Here is a 22,385-nt window from a genome sequence, read left to right as displayed (position 1 = left end):
GCACTATCAGATAGACGTTATTCTCATCTGATCCCAACGCACTACCAGATAGACGTTGCCTCAGAAAAATTTTAAATTCCATTTCATGCGCCAAAGACTAGCAGAAGTCCTGTTCGCGAATCGACTGATTAACAGCGACGACGAACACAGGAACAGCAGTCAAAACTCTTGTGAATCGGAAGAATATTCACACGTTCCAATCAAAAACTTGGATATCCATTTTAATCCTTCACTAGAAGAAACAAAAATGGCGGAACAAAATAGCGGTGAGATTAGCTTAATGCAGCAGCTGTCCACCCAGATAAATACGCTTGCGCAGTCCATATCCCTAATGAATTCAAAACAAGCACAATACGACAATATGTTAGCTGCGATAAATTCAAAGCTGGATACTAATAACGCGGGGCCAAACGCTGCCCAGCACAACAATCCTCAACAAATCCCGGTGCAACCAATGGACCTATTTCGGATACCAGACCCGATAAAGTCCATCCCAACTTACGATGGCAACAGAAAACAATTGAATAGTTGGCTCACCACAGCCGAAAACACTTTGGGAATATTTTACCCAATGGTAAATGGCCAAGTGTACTCAATTTACCTCCAAGCAGTAATAAACAAAATAGAGGGTAAAGCGAAAGACATTTTATGTCTCGCAGGGAGCCCTACAAACTTTGACGAGATAAAAGAAATTTTAATTAATGCAATTGGGGACAGACAGGAACTGTCCACATACAAAAGTCAATTATGGCAAAACAGAATGCAGGACACCACGAGTGTTCACAAATACTACCAAAAAACCAAAACTATAATACAGAACATAAAAACACTATCGAAACAAAACGAAAAATATCGCACTCACTGGGAAGCGATAAATGATTTCATAGAGGAGGATGCACTAGCAGCCTTCATTGCAGGCCTCCGCGAACCATACTTCGGTTACGCACAGGCCGCCAGACCTAAAGATTTAGAGGACGCCTACGCGTTTCTATGCAAATTTAAAAGTAAAGAAATAACAGCAAATAACATGAACCCGACGAATAACACGAATAACAGAAAATTTAAAAACGAGAAACCTCCGAATAATTTTAACAACTTTAAAGAAGAAAAAAAAAACTATAATTTCACAAACCTTCCCCCCAACCCATGGAGGTTGACCCGTCATTAAGAAGTAGGTTGACCCTCAACAAAAAACTGTTACATAACATCGAAATCTTAAATCACCCAGAAAACCAATCAGGATTGATCAAAGACACAATAGAAACAAAAAGCACAAGTGTCAAAAATATAACCGGAACCCGCACCATTAACCGCAAAGGCAAAATCAACTTTTTGGGATTTGATATACCCAAACAAACATATTACGAAGAATAGTTCCACAAATTCTTTGATGGTATTATAGGATCAGAATTTTTTGCTGAAACGAATACCATCATCGACTACCAAAAAGAAACTGTCACAATAGCAGGTCACAAAATGCTCTATAACACATTTTATCCAGAGAAAAAAATTTATAACCACATAGTGACATTACCAAGCGACAGGAATGGTGATTGGTTTGTCACAAAACCAACAAAACTCTGCCAAAACATCCTAGTCGAACCAGGCCTCTACAAATCACATAATAAACACACATCGTTCCTTGTGAGAACAAACCATCTAAGCAAACCCAAAATACCACTTGATAAAATTTATATTAGAGTCAACAACTTTGAAACACGCGACTTTTTCTCGCCAGAGAAAAAACATAAAACTAAATGCACAAGTGAACTGGAGAACTTAATCCGCACCGATCATCTCTCCCGCTTAGAGAAAGATTAATTATTAAAATTACTAACAGATCACCATCAAGTAATACTAAACGATAACGAAAAACTTACAGCAACAACTAAAGTGAAACACAAAATCATATTGTCTGACGAGATACCAATTTATACAAAAACTTACCGCTACCCACACGCCCACAAAGAAACAGTTAAAGAACAGATCCAAGACATGCTCGACAATGGGATAATAACTCACTCTGATTCACCGTGGAACGCTCCAATATGGATCGTACCAAAAAAATCCGACGCTTCAGGGAAGAAAAAGTTTCGTGTAATCATAGACTATAGGAAACTTAATGAAATTACAATTGACGATAGATACCCAATATCTCAGATCGAGGATATACTTGACAATTTAGGACACTCACAATATTTCACCACGATCGACCTCAAATCTGGCTTTCACCAGATTGAGATGGATGAAAACTCAAGGCAGAAAACTGCATTCAGTACTGACCTTGGCCACTATGAATTTTTACGAATGCCGTTCGGTTTAAAAAACGCACCGGCGACGTTCCAAAGAGCCATGAATTCCATCTTAGGAGAACTAATTGGCAAAACATGCTACGTCTATTTAGATGACGTAATTGTTTTTGGAAGATGTTTGAAAAACCACTTGAAAAATTTAGAGAAAGTATTAGAGAAATTAAAAAACGCGAATTTAAAAATACACATGGACATATTTGGTATAGATAAACATAATAATTTAACTTTGATATGTGCCTTTTCTAAACACCTCTACATAATTGAACTCCCTACAAGAAACGTTTTAGACATACAAAATGCTTTACCCCAATACTTCCTACATTTCGGCACACCTAAGATGCTAATCTGTGACCACGAAGCTTCATTTACAAGCATACAACTCAAAAGTTTCCTCTGCGAACTCGGAATTCAAATAGTATTCGCTTCATCATCCGAATCAAACGGACAGATCGAAAAAACACATAGCACCATCATCGAGATGTTCAATACCAACAAACACAAGTTCCCAGAATTAAACTCCCCCGATATCATAGCACTTATCACTGCCCTATACAACGAAACGGTACACTCAGCAACTGCATTCAAACCGAATGAAATTATATTCAACCAAAGAAACTTCGTACAACCATGTGACGTAGCGCAAGCTGACCAAAACATATTCTTAAAAGTCCAAAACAAATTAGACAAAACATATGCTCTCAAAATTCTGAAAAAAAAACAGATATAAATAGCCCTTAGAATTTCCAACAAGTTTTCCATACATCGGACGATGGGCAAATTTGCATGGAAAAAGTTTTTCGAACAACATTTTTTTCATGTTTTATGAGAATTTGCACACAAAAATATTATTTATATATTATTTTTTTCAGGAGTCTTCATACAGAAATGACATATATTCCATCTATATATATAAAAATGGATTTCTGTCTGTCTGTCTGTCTGATTCTTATGGAAACTGCTGAACTGATCAACATAAAAATTGGTATGTAGGGGTTTTTGGGGCCGGGGAAGGTTTTCGTGATAGTTTGTGACCCCTCCCCCCTCTCTAATGGGGGCTGCCATACAAATTAAACACAAATTTCTACATTACTCGGGAATTAATCAAGCAAATGAAACCAAATTTGGCATGTGAAAGTTTTAGGGTGCAATAAATGTTTTTATGGTGGTTATATACTCCTCCCCCCTCTCTAAGGGGAGGCTGCCAAACAAATGAAATACAAATTTCTGTATTACACGAGAATTAATCAAGCAAATGAAACCAAATCACCCATGTGAAGGTTTTAGGGTGCAATAAATGTTTATATGATGGTTGGACTCTCCACCCCCTCCCTTGGGGAGGGGATACAAATGAAACACGAATTTGTGCATTACTCGAGAATTAATAAAGCAAATGAAACCAAATTTGGCATGTGAAGGTTTTAGGGTGCAATAAATGTTTCTATGGTGGTTAGAATCTCCACCTCCCCTCTCTAAGGGGGGCTGCCATACAAATGAAACATAAATTTCTGCATTACTCGAGAATTAATCAAGTAAAAGAAACCAAATTTGGCATGTGAAGGTTTTAGGGTGCAATGAAGGTTTTTACGATGGTTAGACACTCCACCCCAATCTCTAAGGGGAGCTGCCATACAAATGAAAGACAAATTTCTGCATAATTTGAAAACTAATCAAGCAAATGGAGTCATGTGAGTGTTTTAGAGGACACGAAATGTTTCCATGGTGAATAGACATTCCTTCCCTGCCACACTGCCATACAAATGAAGCATACATTTCTGAATAATTCACGAACTAATCAAGCAAACCAAATTTGTCATGTGAAGGTTTTAGGGGGCAAGAAACATTTCTAAAGTGGTTCAACACTCCTGACACCTCTATGAGGGGAAAAAATTGTCCGATTTAGGACTGTCCTCATTCTATTATATTTTCTGTATAAAACATTTATTCTATGAGTTAGAACACACACACACCTATAGATTACACATACATATGAATCCCTACACTGTATATCACACACATACATCTTTAGATTTGTATTTACAAATTATAATGTACCGAATATCAATATAACGCCACCCTACGGTAGCTAACATAAAAGCATTACAAACATCCGCAATAGAACGGTCAGACCGAGATCGAAATACGATCTGTAACAATAACAAATGCGGAATCCGCGTTAGCATGCTATCTTTTGTTTAGCTTACTAAGATAAGCAACGATCGCTAACCATGGGTGCGCGAAGAAATAAATTGAACAATAAAATCAGTTGAAAACGGTCACTCATGAAGTCTGGTTTGAATACTAGATAATTGGCGCCCGAAAGTGAAAGTGTGAAAATTTAAGTGCAATCTGGAGGTACTGCAATCCAGACACAGTGCAATTAAAAAAATACTGCATTGTTCTAATCCCAATCGGAAGCCGGGTGAAGGTCTCGTTAGTAGCAAGCCAGCGAAAGCGACAACGACATCACTCTGAGAGGAACAAGTAAGTTCAAAAAGAAAAAAAATGTCGACACCACCATCACTTGAAAGTTTGAACGCAGCAATCAGTGTCCTAGCACAACAAGTGACACAACTAAATAACCAAGTTAACCCAACGCCGGAAGATAATTTCGCGCCATTCGAAATTAGAAACCCCACGACGGGGCACATTGCTCAGGTGTCGCACGAGGATCCGTTGGCTCTTCTAAAAACTATAAACGACTACGATGGAAACCCGAATCTCCTTAACCATTGGCTGAATAAAGCGAGGAGGATCAACCAAATTTTTTTTGCAACGGATTCGGATACTCAACAAAAACAGGGTCATTATTACACATTTCTGCTTGGACTAGAATCCAAAATTATTGGACCTGCACAGGAAGTGCTTGCAAAAAATAATTACGAAGCAAATTTCTCACTAATGGAGAAGTTGCTTATTGAGGCGTTCGGTGAAAAAAAGAAAACTGAGCATTTATTATATGAGATTATTACAGCGGAGCAACATGGAAAAAGTAATCACGAATTTTATGAATACATTACGACTCGACTAAACCAACTTATATTTTCTACAATTCTGAAATACGGCAATCAAAATGCAAAGCCATTAATTGAACAATACAAAATGCAAGCTGTATCGGCATATCTTCGTGGATTAAATGGCATAAATGGATTAATTATTACTGGGTATGACCCAAAGACACTTGAAGAAGCATATCATCATGTAATTACAATGGAAGCAAACACAAGATTGAAGAACGAAATTACGAACATTCCACAAGTACCAGCAAGAAATTATCAAAGAAGATCATCCAACCAACCGAATAACAATTTTCAACAACAAAGACAAGATCAAAGATTTCAGTATCAACAACAAGGTACTTTATACCAACAACGACAACACCAACGAGATTTCCAATCGTTTCAAAGACAACAACACAGTTTTGAGCAACGAGAATTTCAACCATTTCAAAGACAACGAGGTTTTGAACAACGAGAATTTCAACCATTTCAAAGACAACAACGAGGTTTTGAACAACGAGAATTTCAACCACATCAACTGCGAGATTTACAACAATTACAACAACAACGAGAAGTCCAACCATTCCAACAACAGCAACATGAGAACCAACAGTTCCAGCAACAACTTCAGCGTGATCGAGAGCTAAGAAATAATCCGAGAGGGGAGCCGATGGAAATCGATCGTTCAACACGATCACGACATGTGAATTATGAAAACAGAAACCAGCTAATAAATAATATAGAAGAATGCGAGGAACACGGAAATGGGGCAAGTTCATGTCAACTATTTACCCTAAATAAAAAAGGCCTTCCATATTTGGAAATTCAAGGAAAAATAAAAACAAGAAAATTTCTAATTGATACAGGATCAAAATATAATTTTATCAAACCAGGAATTGTTGATAAAACATTTCTACTACGAAATAGATTTCATGTTGAATCCATAAATGGTGTAAATGTTATAAATAAATTTGCAAATTTAAATATTATACCTTCTGTTAACGAGAATCAAAAATCCACCACACAATATGAGAAACGAAGCTAAAGAACAAATTCAAGAACTATTAGACAAAGGAATCATTAGAAAATTTCAATCACCATATAATTCCCCGTTATGGATCGTTCCTTAGAAGATCGATACCAGTCAGATTCAAAAATATAGAATGGTCATCGACTATCGAAAGTTAAACGATAATACAATCGAATATAAATTTCCAATGCCAGATATAAATAGTATATTGTCTCAGTTGAAAGGACAAAAATATTTTACAGTTATTGATCTAAAAAATGGGTTTCATCAAATTAAACTAGATACAAGAGATATTGAAAAAACAGCATTTAGCACAGGAACTGAGAAATACGAATTTTTAAGATTGCCGTTCGGCTTGAAGAATGCGCCGGCGATCTTTCAACACGCAATCAACCAAATATTGGGCGAACATCTGAATAGAATATGCTTTGCATATATTGACGATATCATCATATATGGAAAAACATTGGAGGAACATATACAAAATATACGTAAAATATTCCAAACTTTGGTTGAGCACAAAGTTACTATTCAAATTGACAAATCTCAATTTTTACAGAAAGAAGTAAATTTCCTCATTATTTCTACTGACGGAATTAGACCGGACCCAAAGAAACTACAAGCATTAAATGAGTATCCCGAACCAAAGACAATTAAGGAACTCAGAGCATTTTTAGGATTTAGTGGATATTACAGAAAATTCATCCACAGATATGCACATATTTGCAAACCACTAACCAATTACTTGAAAGGTATTGACAACAGAAGAGATAATAACACAAGAATAGATCTCACCCATGAAGCTAGACAAGCTATCGAAACAATTAAAAACGCTATCTCTAACGACGCTACATTAGAATATCCAGACTATACGAAAGAATTCTTATTAACGACAGACGCGAGCAACATTGCTATAGGCGCTGTACTTTCACAAAAAACAGAGCAAGGCGAAAAGCCCATAACATTTATCAGTAGAACATTGAGCTCTAGTGAACAAAATTATTCCACAATAGAGAAGGAGTTATTAGCAATAAAATGGAGTTTGAAAAATTTAAGGAATTATATTTATGGTCAAAAAATAATTGTTTTCACTGACCATCAACCATTAACTTATACAATATCACAAAATAATGATAACAGTAAGTTAAGAAGATGGAAATCGACAATTGAAACATATAAGATAGAAATAAAATACAAACCAGGCAATACTAACAAAGTCGCAGATGCATTGAGTAGAGTTTCTGTTAATACAATGACTGCTCATAGCGCAGAAGACTCAGACGAATATTTTTTTCCAAGTTCTACTGCTCCTATTAATGTCTACAAATTACAAATCGTGTATATTGAGGGTGAAAAAGCTACGTATACAACACAAGATGGCAGAACACGCATCTATGTGAATTTTGAAGGAAAAACAGATAAACAAATACAGGAAGAATTTTTAATGATCATACAAGACAGAATAAAAACTGGAATCAAAGCACCTACGAGAATTATTGGATTATTACAAGAAACTTACAAGGAACATCTCTCTAATAGCAAAACAAAAATGTACTACGCACCAATGGAAGTAAAAGAAATATTTGATGAAGAAGACCAATTGAAAAAAATTAAAGATATCCATGATTACGCTCATCGCAATGCAATGTTCAACAGGCACTCGAGCACTATTACTTCCCAAAAATGAGGACACTATTTGAAAAATATGTAAAAACATGTAAAATATGTGTACTACAAAAATATGATCGTAATCCAATACAGGAGAAACTTACAAATACACCAGTACCAATGAAAGGAACACATTTACATGCTGATTTAGTCTTCATTGACAACAACATTATAATGAATGTAATTGATAAATTGACAAAATATGTTACATTCAGATTTCTAAACACACGTAACACACAGGATGTTGAAGAAGCTTTCATAGAAATGTTAAATGAGTTACCTCAAGCTGAACATATCATGACAGACAACGAATCATCATTCTTAACACAAAAAGTTCAACTTCTATTCAGAGAGCTTGGAATTAATCATACAACAACACCAGTGCATAGAAGTGAAACCAACGGCCAAATAGAGAGAGTCCACTCTACAGTAAGGGAGATTCTACGCTGTACAAAGAAAGAAAATAAACCAAGTAAAATGGAAATTGCACAAGCTTATCGAAAATACAATCACACGATTCATAAAGTCACCGGACATAAACCGATCGAGTTATGGTTCAATAACATGACAAAAGAGGACTTAGAAAAACTACAAGAGCAGTACAAGAAAGTATTAGAAGAATATCCAAATTTAGATCAAGGACAAGAAATATGGGAAAAAACAAACGATATAGACAAAAATAAACCCAGATACAGGATTAATTATGTAAAGGAAAATCACCCCTCATATATAGTTGATACGAATAACCGTAAAATCCATAAACGACTAATAAATTCAAAATCTTTTCAGTGAAACTCACGTGGATATTCCTAATAACCGCCATCCTAGGAATATAAATAATCGACGTCAAGGATAAGGCGTATCTACTTTATGAAGAAAAGGAATGTATCGTCTCAAATGGTGAAGTTATTCTAATCCATCAAATCAACATTACACAAATAAAACATGTAATCGGGGAATACGAATACGTAACAATGACACGAGGTATTAATTCAACATTTAGTTATGAACTACAGGATAAACTTTCAAAATTAAAAGATTTATTTTTCAAAATATACACCCCAAGATTCAAAAGATGGGAAATTTTAGGACAAGTTTGGAAATGGCTATCAGGTTCACCTGATGCCAATGACCTAAGAATCATCAATAATACAATGAACAACATAATAAAAGAAGAAAATAAACAAGTTATAATCAACGATAAGAATAAATGGCTTACAGACACAAATAGATGAAGTTATACAAGAAAAAAACATGATATATTTTTATCTCAAGCTGAGCCACAATCTGGAATATTTGATACAGGAATTAGTTTATATAACACAAGCAATTTCATTCGCAAAACAAGAAATATTATCTCCAGATATATTTACAAAAAATGAATTATTGAAAATAGAAAATAAGAGTAATTTATCAATCTCAGAGATAATTCACTTTAGAACAGTCAAAATTACTTCTAACAACAGAAATATGCTCTTTATATACAAAGTTCCAAGGGAAATAAATAAAATTCAACTTTATAGAATTTTACCTATCGAAAATATGAAAAGAGAGTACAGATTGATTGACAAAAATGGTACACTATGGAATAGTTGTACACCACAGGAAAAATATGAATGTAACCAATATTTACTAGCCCCTAAATGTACTGAGGACGAAGAAATCAATGAAAATATTTATACTGACACATTGATTATTATAAGAAAACCTACAAACATTACAACCATTCAAGGTCAAATTACAATATTTCCACCTAAAATACTGAAAATAACAGAAGAAATGTGTATTGAAAACAAGACATTTATTGTACACGAGGCACAATATCAATTTAAAATAATACAATCGAACAAAAACACAACCTATAACAAAATAATCAATGAAAAAGAAATTGAAAGAGAGAAACTAAATTATATTAAACTTAAAACAGAGAGCCTTCATTTTAAATTTCACATCGTATCATTTAGTTTGACAACCATAATAGTGTGTCTAATCGTCACAATTATTATAATTAAAATAAAATTTGGACGCACAAAAATAGAGACTACTATAAAACTGAAAGATCTAAATACAAAAATTAGACGAATAAGAGGAATAGACGAATGCCAGGAGGATTCGCCAATCTAAATGGGGAGGAGTTAGAACACACACACACACACCTATAGATTACACATACATATGAATCCCTACACTGTATATCACACACATACATCTTTAGATTTGTATTTACAAATTATAATGTACCGAATATCAATATAACGCCACCCTACGGTAGCTAACATAAAAGCATTACAAACATTCGCAATAGAACGGTCAGACCGAGATCGAAATACGATCTGTAACAATAACAAATGCGGAATCCGCGTTAGCATGCTATCTTTTGTTTAGCTTACTAAGATAAGCAACGATCGCTAACCATGGGTGCGCGAAGAAATAAATTGAACAATAAAATCAGTTGAAAACGGTCACTCATGAAGTCTGGTTTGAATACTAGATAATTCATGTAACGGAGAAACATGTTATTTGCAAGTGGTTGAAACATCTTGAACAAGAATTCTATCCGAAAATAATCTGATATTATAATGATGAGTTTTGTTACAAATACTAGGAATTTCATAGGTAAATTCAACGGGGTCCATTAGAAGATCAATCAATGAACAGTTCTGCGATTGGACCCATGAACTTTCTCATAGTATGAAAACGTGGATGTTTGAAGGTGGTAGGTTTGATAACAAAAAAACAAATTTTGGGCGGGACGAAGTTTGTCGGGTCAGCTAGTAATCTATAAAAGATAGAAAGTTGATGTCTTCGACAAAAGATTATATTTTTTTAAAAAACCAGGTCACCTAAAATCTACGTAAGCATCGTGACTAAAAGTTCAGCACTAATTTCCGTCATAAGCACTAAATTCCGTCACAAGCACTGATTACCGTCATATGCTCTGAGGGGCATGAAGAAGAAATGTGAGCTGGGAGAGAGATGTGATATTACTCAGGTTCCCCTCCATCCGCGTTAATTGGAAAATACGCGTAAAATAAAAAAAAAGTAAAAAAAAGTATACTAGTCATACAGATAATGTATTAAAAACTAGAAAATAAAGAGTAAAAAAAATGTTTAAGTTAAACGGTTTGATGTACTAAAAGCTAGAAAATAATGAGGCAAGCAGCAGTTATTAGTTATCACATCCATCCCTTCATTAATCTAGGGCAATGATGAGACTAAAAAAAAATCATGGGGCATATGATGAAACAACTAACTATGGATAATGGAAATCCGACGTGCCCCACGATTTTATTTTAGTCTCATCATTGCCCTAGATTAATGAGGGAAGGGATGTGATAACTACTAACTGCTGCCTGCCTGATAATTAGCTAGCTTTTAGTACCAACCATTAATTTTTTTTTATTTTTATTTATTACCTAATTTTTCTCGGAATATTTTGATGATGTATTGCATTCTATTAGTCAAATCATTTCATTCGATATTGAGAGAATTACAAAAAAAACATACAGCTTTTTGAATGTTGAATTAATACGATTGATAGTTACTAATCAATCGCATCAATCGCATGATAGTTACTAATCAATCGCATAAATTCAACATGCACAAAATGTCATGGCTGCGGTATGATATTGAATGTAGTGCAAAGTGTCCGGATCAAAAAGCGTACGGATTCAAATATATCATTGTATGCAGTTCGGACTCGATTGTATATAATCGCAATTTCACTTTCAACGTTAATTTTCGAATCAAATACATAATCGAATCACAAAAAAGCTATTTTTTTATTAATGTTTGACATTCATACATTAATGAAAAAATTGTTTTCTTGAGAATCTATTACGTATAGGAATTGAAAAAAAATTTTGAAAAACAATGGTCGACTATATATAATCGAGTCCGATCTGTACTTACTTCGATGTTATTCATTACTCTCTCAGGCTAAGCTACGGACATAAGAGGTGGGATTTGCATTTCATACTGTAATGGTTTATAATATGAAGCTTCCTTTGCTTTCGTTCATTTCTTACTCTACTCTCGCACTGTGAGGACTCGTTTATTTGGGACCAAGCAGACAACTCGTTAGTCTTTCGGTGGTAAAGCAGCTCGGATAAGCGCACCAGCCGCAGGAAGTGTGAAGAAGCCACATCGATACCATCTCTTCGCGTGAAATTCGTCGCTATTAGAAGTCGACCGAATTGCTGATCTGCAAGCTACCTTTGCAGCGTTCGATTCGTGGAATTGCCCAGGACTTCAAACCGACTGGCGCTTCCAAAGTTCCGCGGTCATGGCACTGCAGGAGGCGTATTCGAAGATACCAATTTGTATGCTATTCACGCAAAACGCGTCATATCACGCCCAAAGACATCCAGCTGGCCCGTCGAATCCGAGGAGAGCGTGCTATTACCTTAGCATATAATCAAGGACCCTTTTCAGGGACGCCAGATTTGATGGATTAGAGTTTAGAAAAGTTTTCTGCAGGCCAAACTGAAAGGAATATTTAGCGACCATAGTGGTGTCGATGATAATCCGATACCGATGGGCGCCATTGGCTATGTATTTGATAATGGAAAATACAAAATTTGTGATAGTGGATATTTCATCATTTCGAAGAAATCGCTTTGATGAAAGCTGCATTATAAAATTATTTGTGTACGAATGCCGCAATCGATAGTCGACTCTAATTTGCGCTGGGTATTTCCTCGGAGGACTCGATTCCTCCTTTGAGTGTTAATAATCTCTTTCTGGCAAAACGAAGTGGTATGATAATCACATTATTTGAAAGATAAAATGAAGATGTTTTCTGCCAAATTCATTCAACCTCCAAACATCTCTTTCTCCCGTTTGTCGTTTTTGCGTTTGCTAATCCTTTCTCACAACACCCATTTCTCGTTTGAGAAATTGTTGAGTAAACATCGTTTGCCAGTGCGCGTAGAGCGGGAATTCCTCAAGAGTCATTGCACCTCTAATAAATTGCCGAAAGACGTGGTCTTAGGTTGATCGCGCTTGATTGAAAAATCCAAAACGAAATGTATTTGGTCGCAGCATTATATGAGTAGAAAGCAAATAATCGCTCGAAAATTAAATGATTTTCGCGATGTGAAACATTTTCCGTTTTTCATGTTATGCATCCAATATTGGATACGATAGTTTTCTACTGATGGGGAAAAATAATATTCAGAAGCTTTCCTGTTAATTGCGATTGATTGAAAATCACAAAATCACAAATGCATTTGGTTGCAGTGTTATATGGATAGAAAACATTAAAATAAACCCTTTCACATGAGTGTATTTTTCAATTCCCAGGGGAACTGGCAGATTATTTTTCAGCAACGATGATAGGAACGAGGGTTCCGCGCGTGTATGTGTGTGTGGCGGTTTCTCCGATGTTTCAAGCGGAACCGTGGCATCGCTCTCCTGCTGATGGATTCCCTTCTGGCCTAAGGTGCACAAACCGGCTCTTGGTGACACCGTTCATCAGCGCTTTCATGATAAACGAAGTTAGCTTCACCACAACAGTGACAACATGCTCCAATCGCTGTTCAATTAGAACTGAGTGGGTTTCCGAGCGGTGCTCGCTTATATACCGATTGGTGATTTCAATAACCGGTTTTGAAAGCAATTTTAAGGCTATTGAAACAAGTTTTTGGATGGAAAAGTAACAAGTATATAACGCGTAGACATTTTATTTTTCAAATGAAGTGTTTATCATACCATTTCGTTCGGTTGTTGAGGAGCTATTAACGATTAAAATCTCGGTCTCCGGCGTAACGCTTTGTTTTCGGCGTTTTCGAAACTTTGATTTTACATCCCGGTATATATATGAAAGACGTAGTCCTACGTCAAAACCGCATAAAAATAAACCTGGGTCTACTAAAATTACTACAAATCGCACATTCAGGTTCAGTTGTTCGATAACTGACTTATTCAACAAGTTGTTTTTTTTTTTTGTTTCCTGTAAAATTTGTAAACTCTGTGCAAATAATAATAAACCTAATATAAACCATCGACTGACCCATAATACTGGGGTGACTGTAATATACATTATACATCTAACTGACTTAACTCTCATCAAATGTTTCACTTGTTTCTTTTTCAGATACTGGGCCGTAACGAACATCGATTACGCCCACCAGCGGACAGCCCGGCGGATAGGTTACATGATAATCGTCATCTGGACCTTATCGGTGCTGGTGTCGATCGCACCCCTTCTGGGCTGGAAGGATCCCATGTGGGAAACGAGAGTATACGAGGATCTCCAGTGTATCGTGTCCCAGGACGTGGGATACCAGATATTCGCCACGGCTTCCAGTTTTTATGTTCCTCTGTTGGTAATACTGTTTCTATACTGGAGGATATTTCTCGCGGCAAGGAAAAGAATACGTCGGAGGCAGCAGGTAATTCAGCCCCAGAAAAACCGCACGTTATATACGTGCTATTCCCCCCGTTCTAAGTCCTATGTGTACTTCGTCTCTCGTTGTCTCGTTTTTCTTAAAGTACAAAAACAAAGTTTTTCAAGCTGTTTATTGAAACGTTCACCCCTCACCCCCCAGCTGTGTGTCCTGTCAAAATTTAAGTTCTGTTTCAAACTCCCAGCAAACATTCCCAAACATTCCACATCCCCAGGGTCGAACGTTTTTGCCACCAGAGCAAAAACAAATCCTTCCCTTCCGACATCCACCATCCGCAGCATCCGAACTGGTCGAACGAATTCAATTCCACCCTCGATAAAGTTTCCCATTTCCCTTCACGTAAAAACAAAAAATACCTAATAAATGCCAATAGGATTCATCCATTTCATCCTTACCTCTCGACCAACCGATATTACCACTCTATATCCGCCATCTTCGCTATCTTCGAACAAAATAAAACGTATAATGATATGGCGAAAAACTTTCCCTCCCGTTTTTATCCTAACTTTCTCGACTATCTTACCTGCCTTTCAGGAGTGTCCTTTCTTGCTGCATGTTTCTCGTTTGTTTTCGTTTTGTTTTCTGTTGGTGAAAATATAACTGTTCTCTACCCCTTACTGTAACACTGACATATATTTCTTGATGAGTGTTTGTATTTATGTGTGAAATATAACTATTTAACTATCTTATAAATAAAATATATATAACACTCTCGTCGTTAGGCTTCCATCAACTCTGCTCTTTTCAAGAACGAAATTCTATTTCTTTTCTACTCTCTATAATTTCGTACATAAACAGGGCAAAACAATTGTGCAATTGATACCAAAAAGTTTAGTAAGTATTTTCGTTAGTATTTTGGTTTCCGTTTCATAACTTTGCGTTCCCACACGTGTATTTCATCATGTCGGTCATCCATAGCTACGAACTTTTGTTTCCCGAGTTCAAAATGTGAATACTTTTTTGCTTGTTTTTTATGTTTAATTTTCATTCCTAATCGGACTCCAAATTAAACCGTTGTCACGTGTGTGGTAATTTAAGAGCCCTCGAATCAGTTTATGTTCGTTTAATTTCACCAATACACACCATCGCTGATCGTCAAGGTGTTCAGGTTTGTTTGGCCATCGTCACGTTTAGAGTTAGTAGAATTGTAGTATCGTAGATCTTAGCAGCCCAAGAACCGGATATCAATGGGTTCCGGGAATTTGATCCCTCCCAATGTTGAAGCCAAAATCAAATCACGATAGATTCAACGTCCTTCCCGAGAGTGTTTTTCCCTGGCAAATCAAACAATATATACGCATTGGGGACCCGCCAGGCAAAATCCAATATCCACAAAACCACTCCAATCAACAACCCGTCCCCAAAACACATCCACAGCATTTGTTAGCTTGTGACTCATACCGCTGCAGCTTGTCATTCTCACATCGTCTTGCTCCTCTCCTGCTTGTCATCCTCACCACCGAACCCCCTAAAGCGCCAAATACCACAGATTGACACTAGAAATCGGAGCCCGTTAACGAACAAACTAGAGTTGATTCAACAAAAACCACATCCCGGTGTAGAAAATCATCCGCAATCATGTTTCCCGTTTTTCCCACTCTGCCACCCATTCAGCCAATAAATCCCAAGCAACCCCAAATCAGTGCTAGGACATTAGGACATTAGGTCAATTCGTGATGTTTTCGTTTTCCAAATCAGGCCCGGGACAAAATGCCCCCATTTTGCTGCATTAGCGATGCAGAATGCTGGGATCCTGGGAGTAATGTGATTCGGATTTAACACGCTGGGATCACATTTGTTCTACAGATGGTGGCGAACATCGGCAGTGGGGGTTTTGTGACATTTTATGGTTTTTCCTTCTTCTGGTTTATTTATGCTAGGTTATGCGCGTGCATGTTTTGCTTTTTGGGAGAACAGTTAACCAACTTAAGTGGACGATCGAAAAAAAGATGTACATAATGCAACTAATAAATCAAATGCATTTTTTATCATCTCTAGTTCTTGGTGACAATTCTGTGTCAATTCTGTGTCTTCTTTTGTGTCTTCGGTCCAGGAATGTAGATATTTTTCCTAACTAGTTTTCAGCAACACGAGAAAAACTAATTTCTGAAAATTGGTTCCATTTGTATAAACAGTGAATACATTACCGACCATTAAACATTTTCTCACGCTTCTTCTTCTTCTTGAATGGCGTTAACGTTCCCTGTGGAACTTTTGCCGTCTCAACGTATTCATTAACTAGCGTCGTTCATTAATACTTGGTTGAGATTTCTATGCCGAATAACACGCCTTGAATGTACTCTAAAGTGGCAAGCTCTAGAATACGCGTGACCACAGTGCAAGCCGGAAGAATTTTCTTTGACGAAAAATCCCCCAACCAGAACGGGAATCGAACCCGAACACCCGGCATGATAGTGTGGGACGCTAACCACTCGGCCACGGGTGCACGCTTCTACACAGATCAAAAATATAAATTCTAAAGCGATAGTCAAAATCATACTATTTATCATTCACAAATATATACAGTGATTGACAAAATATAGTACCCACTCAATTTTATTTAGTTCCTTTCATTTTTCTACTTAAAAAAAGGTGGGTTATATCTATGATATAACCGCAAGGTTGACGTGGGACTACCGTTGTCTTAGTGAGCATTTGTATTATATTGATTAAATTATCGATTGAATGAAACAATTTTCGAATTCAACATATTCACTTTGTAAGTAAAAAGTTTGAAAAGTTGCCATGTAAGATTAATTCATGCATTGTAATAGATTATGTTCTTCGTTACAAGTAAATTTGATGAACGTCCTTTTACGGTTGATATGATACCTAAATTCACCAAAATAAAGGGTGTGTCACATAAAATTGCATCACGGAAAAAACGCTGTAGAAATTCGCCCAGTAGACCGATCCTTTTGAAAATTTTAGACAGTAAAATAAAAACTATTAAACAACTTTTGGCATTTTCTTTTTATTCATACTTCGAGCCCAAGCCCGTATGCTCGCACCTTCCTCTTTACCCCGTCCATAAGGTTCTGTACAACGTCAGGTTGTAGTTTTTCATGAACAGAAATCCATGTTCTCTTGAAGTCCGCCTCCGATTTGACAAATTTTGGGTTCTTCCGGAGGGCCTGCTTCATAATCGCCCAATATTTCTCTATTGGGCGAAGCTCCGGCGCGTTGGGCGGGTTCATTTCCTTTGGCACGAAGGTGACCCCGTTGGCTTCGTACCACTCCAACACGTCCTTTGAATAGTGGCACGAAGCGAGATCCGGCCAGAAGATGGTCGGGCCCTCGTGCTGCTTCAATAGTGGTAGTAAGCGCTTCTGTAGGCACTCCTTAAGGTAAACCTGCCCGTTTACCGTGCCGGTCATCACGAAGGGGGCGCTCCGCTTTCCGCAAGAGCAGATCGCTTGCCACACCATGTACTTTTTGGCAAACTTGGATAGTTTCTGCTTGCGAATCTCCTCCGGAACGCTGAATTTGTCCTCTGCGGAGAAGAACAACAGGCCCGGAAGCTGACGAAAGTCCCCTTTGACGTAGGTTTCGTCGTCCATTACCAGGCAAAGTGGCTTTTTTTTTACAATGAACTTCTTTTTCCTTTATTGATATTATCTTTTACAGTTGTCAGTTTAACAATAATATCCGTGAATCAAAGATCTTACTAATTAACTAAAGTACTATCCTAACTTAAACCTAAGGTTAGCAAATGCCGTTTACCTGCGGCAACCTCAGGATTATTTACAATAACATAAAACCAAGTACACTCTCATTCACACTTACCCACACATGCATCCATTTATACAGTCACTCACATCCAAAACCTTTTTTTATTGCTAACAGAATGGTTTTTTTAACAAATATTTAAATATGTTCTAAAATGAACATCAAATGCTTGTCTCCGGTTCCATTGTTCTTCACGAATAAAGTTTTTAAAATTTTTTAGACTTTCAATGCCAATGTTCTCAAAATTCGTTAGATTGAACGCCATCGCTTCTACTGTGAGCCACAATGCAGCTTTGCTTTTACAATCTCTATCGCCAATATGTAAGGATAAAATTTCATCAGGACTATTTATTCTTATTTTCATTCGAGTACGAATAATCATTGCTACCCAATTCCAGACATTACTTGCGAAGCCACACGTCTCAATTCGATGTTGCATTGTATCGCACGCGCCACACGCCTCACAATTTGAATCGGAAATACCAGCAATTCTATGTCTGAACATTTTACTTTTAGTTGGAACCAAATCATTCAAGATAACAAACAATGATGTTTTAGCGGATGTTGACAGAAAATTTTTACTTATATTTCGCAATATCGTTTCCCAATCTACATTTGGCAAATCGCTTTGAATTCTAGGCACAATGTTTAATTCATTGATCAGATCCCAATATATTAACTTAGTTGAGTTTAATGTTCGTTGCTGTTTTAATTTGTCTGCAATCTTCAGCCATTCTCTTGTGTTTCTAGTGACATTGCTGTTATGCATTTGATTCAGTATAAAATCGTCGATATTCAGATTTGGATTTTTTTTCGAATACAGTACATTTTTTATGAAGAGGCTTTTTGCTTTGCACTCGACATCTTCTAAGGATAACCCTCCTTTATAAACTGGGAGATAGAGTTGATTTTTGGCAACACTATAGAATTGTCCTTTCCATAAGAATCTAAAACAAATTTGTCTGATTTGAGCGATATGCTTGTTGTTCGGTGGATAAATTTGTGCTGTATACCAGAGTTTTGACAGTATTAACGTGTTTAAAATGACTGTTTTTTGGAAGAGGTTTAAATTCCTTCTGCAATTCATTGAAATTGAATAATTCAGTTTAGCTATGAGATCGTTGTAATTACTGTCAACTGTCAAGTTGAAATTCTTATGAAACTTAACTCCAAGAATTTTGAGTCCGTCAACCTCCTTAATCAAATGTGGTCCTGAACTACAATTGCTAAACCTCAAAAATTGTGATTTAACAATGTTCAACTTTATTTTAGCATAAATACTAAAGTAGTTGACTAGTTCTAAAACCTTGTCGAACTCGTGATTATTTCTAATTAGAACGTTGATGTCATCCGCGTACGCAACTACCTTGACAAAGTAGTTACTAATCAGACAGCCATCAACAGCGTCGTGGAGCATACGTATCAACGGTTCTATGTATAAACAAAATAGAGCCATGCTTAGGGGACAACCTTGCCTGACAGAACTTTCTATTTTAAAAGAGTTTGTCAAAAATCCATTAAATAATACCTTTGAGGTAGCGTTTTTGTAAAGTTTTGTAGATCATGATTTTTTATGGAAGGTTCTTGAGAAATTCAAATTTCCTGAAATGTTTGTAAACTGTCTAAAAAACAAACATTTCAGGAAATTTGAATTTCTCAAGAACCTTCCATAAAAAATCATGATCTACACGATCGAATGCTTTTTCTAGATCAATACTCAGAAGCATTACTTTGAAGTGTTTAGATTGTTTAGCTTTCAATACAACATTTCTCAAGGTACGTAGGTTATTAATACACGATTTCTCTGTAATACATGCCGATTGGCCAGCACCAATGAGCTTACTCAATAAAGGTTGCAATCTTGTCCATAAATTTTTTGTGAACAATTTGCAGTCCGTATTAATCATACTTATAGGACGACGATTGTTCAGATCGTGGGTATCACCTTTTTTAGGCACCAACGTTATGATTCCTTCAGAAAACGGTTGAGCTGGATATTCACCCTGAGAAAAGTATTTGTTAAAAAGAACCAGAAGATCGTCTTTAAGTACATCATAACATTTTTTATAGAAAACGTATGTCAGTCCATCCGGTCCTGGCGCAGAATTTTTCGTTGCATTTTTAATAACAATGTCAAGTTCTGACAACTCTATAGGTTTAACCAAATTGTTGCATTGTTGCTTATTTACATAGTTTAAAACGTTTTGAGCATTTGAATCTGAATCAATTTGTTTTTTGTAAATATCAGAATAATATTCAAATATCGCGTTTTTCAAAATTCGTGGGTCCGATGTTAGGACACCATTTATTTTTAGGGTCGAAGCATTCGAAGTTGTTGATTTTTTTATTCTATCTGAGATTTGAAATAAGCTTAGTTTTTCATCCTCCAGTATATTGCGACTGTTTATAGTATATCTATAAAACAATAGTTTCCTCTGTTCTATTTCCATCAGTTTTAATTTAACTATTTTCATTTCGCCGTCAACCGATCTATTTTGTTTTTGTTCAATAAACAGTTCATTCAAGCAACTGTAGTAAAAGTTCTTCTCTCTATTTATTTCATAATTTCGCACAAACGACTCGTTTTTAAAGAATTTTTTAACACCAGATTTAAAATCCTTATTCCACCAAAGGTTCAGATTGTTGTACGAGTTCCGTGTTTTCAACCGATTAATCATTTCCACAAATCTCTGCATAACATCTTCATCATTTAAAAAATGTGGGTTCAGTTTCCAATATCCTCGACCTGAACAAACTATACTTTGATTTTGACAAATAGAAACCTTCAAAATCACACTGTGGTGATCGGAGAACGATAGCGGAATTGTTTTAACACTTTGAACATTTTTTATGAATTCCAACGAAGCATAAAATCGATCAATACGAGACTTTGATGCGCCTCTAACAAAAGTGAAAATAGTTTGTTTCTTCAGAATAAATTTTTCTACGTCTTTTAATTCAAGAGAATCGGTTAAATTCTTCAAGCCAGCGGAAAAATTATTTCCTGAACCAGTCATATCATCCGCGGTTAGCACGCAATTAAAGTCGCCAACAAGGACATTTTCTTTGCCGTGAGCCAAGTGGATTAGAATATCTTCAGTGAATAAAATTTCTCTATCCTTCTTGAACCCACTTCCTGAATGGGCATAAACATTAATATAATTGGTCGAATCTATGGTAACGGAAGAGATTCGTCCATTCACGTTTAACATAACGTTAGAAAATACTAAATTATTGCGCAGAACTATCCCTGTACCCTTCCCGTCTTCACTTATGTTGACAATCGCAGTATGAGTGGTCAAAAAGGAAAAATTTTCGAAAGCTAATTCTTGCAAAAATATTATGTCCAAATCATATTTCCAAATAAAGTCCTTGAGAAGCGACCTTTTTACAGGAGAGCTGATGGCGTTCAAGTTGATTGTGGCAAGATTACGAACAAATGGCATGAGTTTATAACAATTCGTTTCTTAAATACACACAAATTCGATCTATGTATGATTTCGTTTCCCTTTACCTGTATGCAGACTCCGTGATCTCTCTCTACGAGATAGCTGCGAGAGCAGGTTCTCCATCTTTTGTGCATCGTTCGTTGTTTTGGTCCGACAGCGTCCTCTTTCTGGTGATTGTTTTTCAATCGGATTTTCTCGTTCGGTCGATGGCTGTTTAGAAAACTCCATGCTCTCTTCCTTACCCTCCTTGCTTCCATCTGCTGGTAACACGCTTGAAGCTGAACCGGTCGATTTACTGTGGTCCTCAGGTTCATTGTTAATGTTCGAAGATTTTCTGTTGTTTTCCAATGGTAGTGGTGTCATGTTCAGTTGTGGAGAACTATTGTTTAAGCTTTTTGAGTTGTTCGCAACTGCACCCGCAACCATAGCACTATACGAAGCAGTATTTGTAGCTGGATTGAAACTGGCTGCTTTTGGACACTCGGCCTTGAGATGACCTTCCATCTTACAATGGAAGCACCTGTTCTTTAATCCCTCGTAGAATACACGTGCCTTGAAGTGTTCAATGTATAAACTAGCCGGAATTTCTTTGGCTATTTCATGTGAACGCCGCGTATTCCACTGTACACTGTGTAATCGTAGCTTGTTGGATACCTTTCACGCACATGTTGTCGTATTGCGCCAAATTGGCTAAGCACAGCGGCGATGTCCTTATCATCGGTTTCGGGGGGTAAATTAAAGATTCTTACATATCTGAAGAGTCGGCTCGCCACCTCCAGTCGCACAACTGT

General features: G+C 36.6%; 1 protein-coding gene across 7 annotated transcripts in view; it reads left to right on the top strand.

Moving 5' to 3' along the window:
* Window positions 1–22,385, top strand: part of LOC129765809 (5-hydroxytryptamine receptor-like) — a 489,787-nt gene that overhangs the window by 367,949 nt on the left and 99,453 nt on the right. For 6 of the 7 annotated variants that reach the window (XM_055766243.1, XM_055766242.1, XM_055766241.1 and 3 more), the window contains one exon: window positions 14,104–14,401. In XM_055766243.1, the coding sequence (XP_055622218.1) occupies window positions 14,104–14,401 (298 nt within the window). Of the gene's footprint in view, window positions 1–14,103; window positions 14,402–15,214; window positions 15,251–22,385 lie in introns of all 7 variants that reach the window. The other variant, XM_055766245.1, reaches the window with a different exon arrangement.

The sequence above is a fragment of the Toxorhynchites rutilus genome, chromosome 2, assembly GCF_029784135.1.
Source record: "Toxorhynchites rutilus septentrionalis strain SRP chromosome 2, ASM2978413v1, whole genome shotgun sequence".
In the NCBI taxonomy this organism is placed as follows: Eukaryota; Metazoa; Arthropoda; class Insecta; order Diptera; family Culicidae; genus Toxorhynchites; species Toxorhynchites rutilus.
This window is presented reverse-complemented; position numbering and strand designations above follow the sequence as displayed.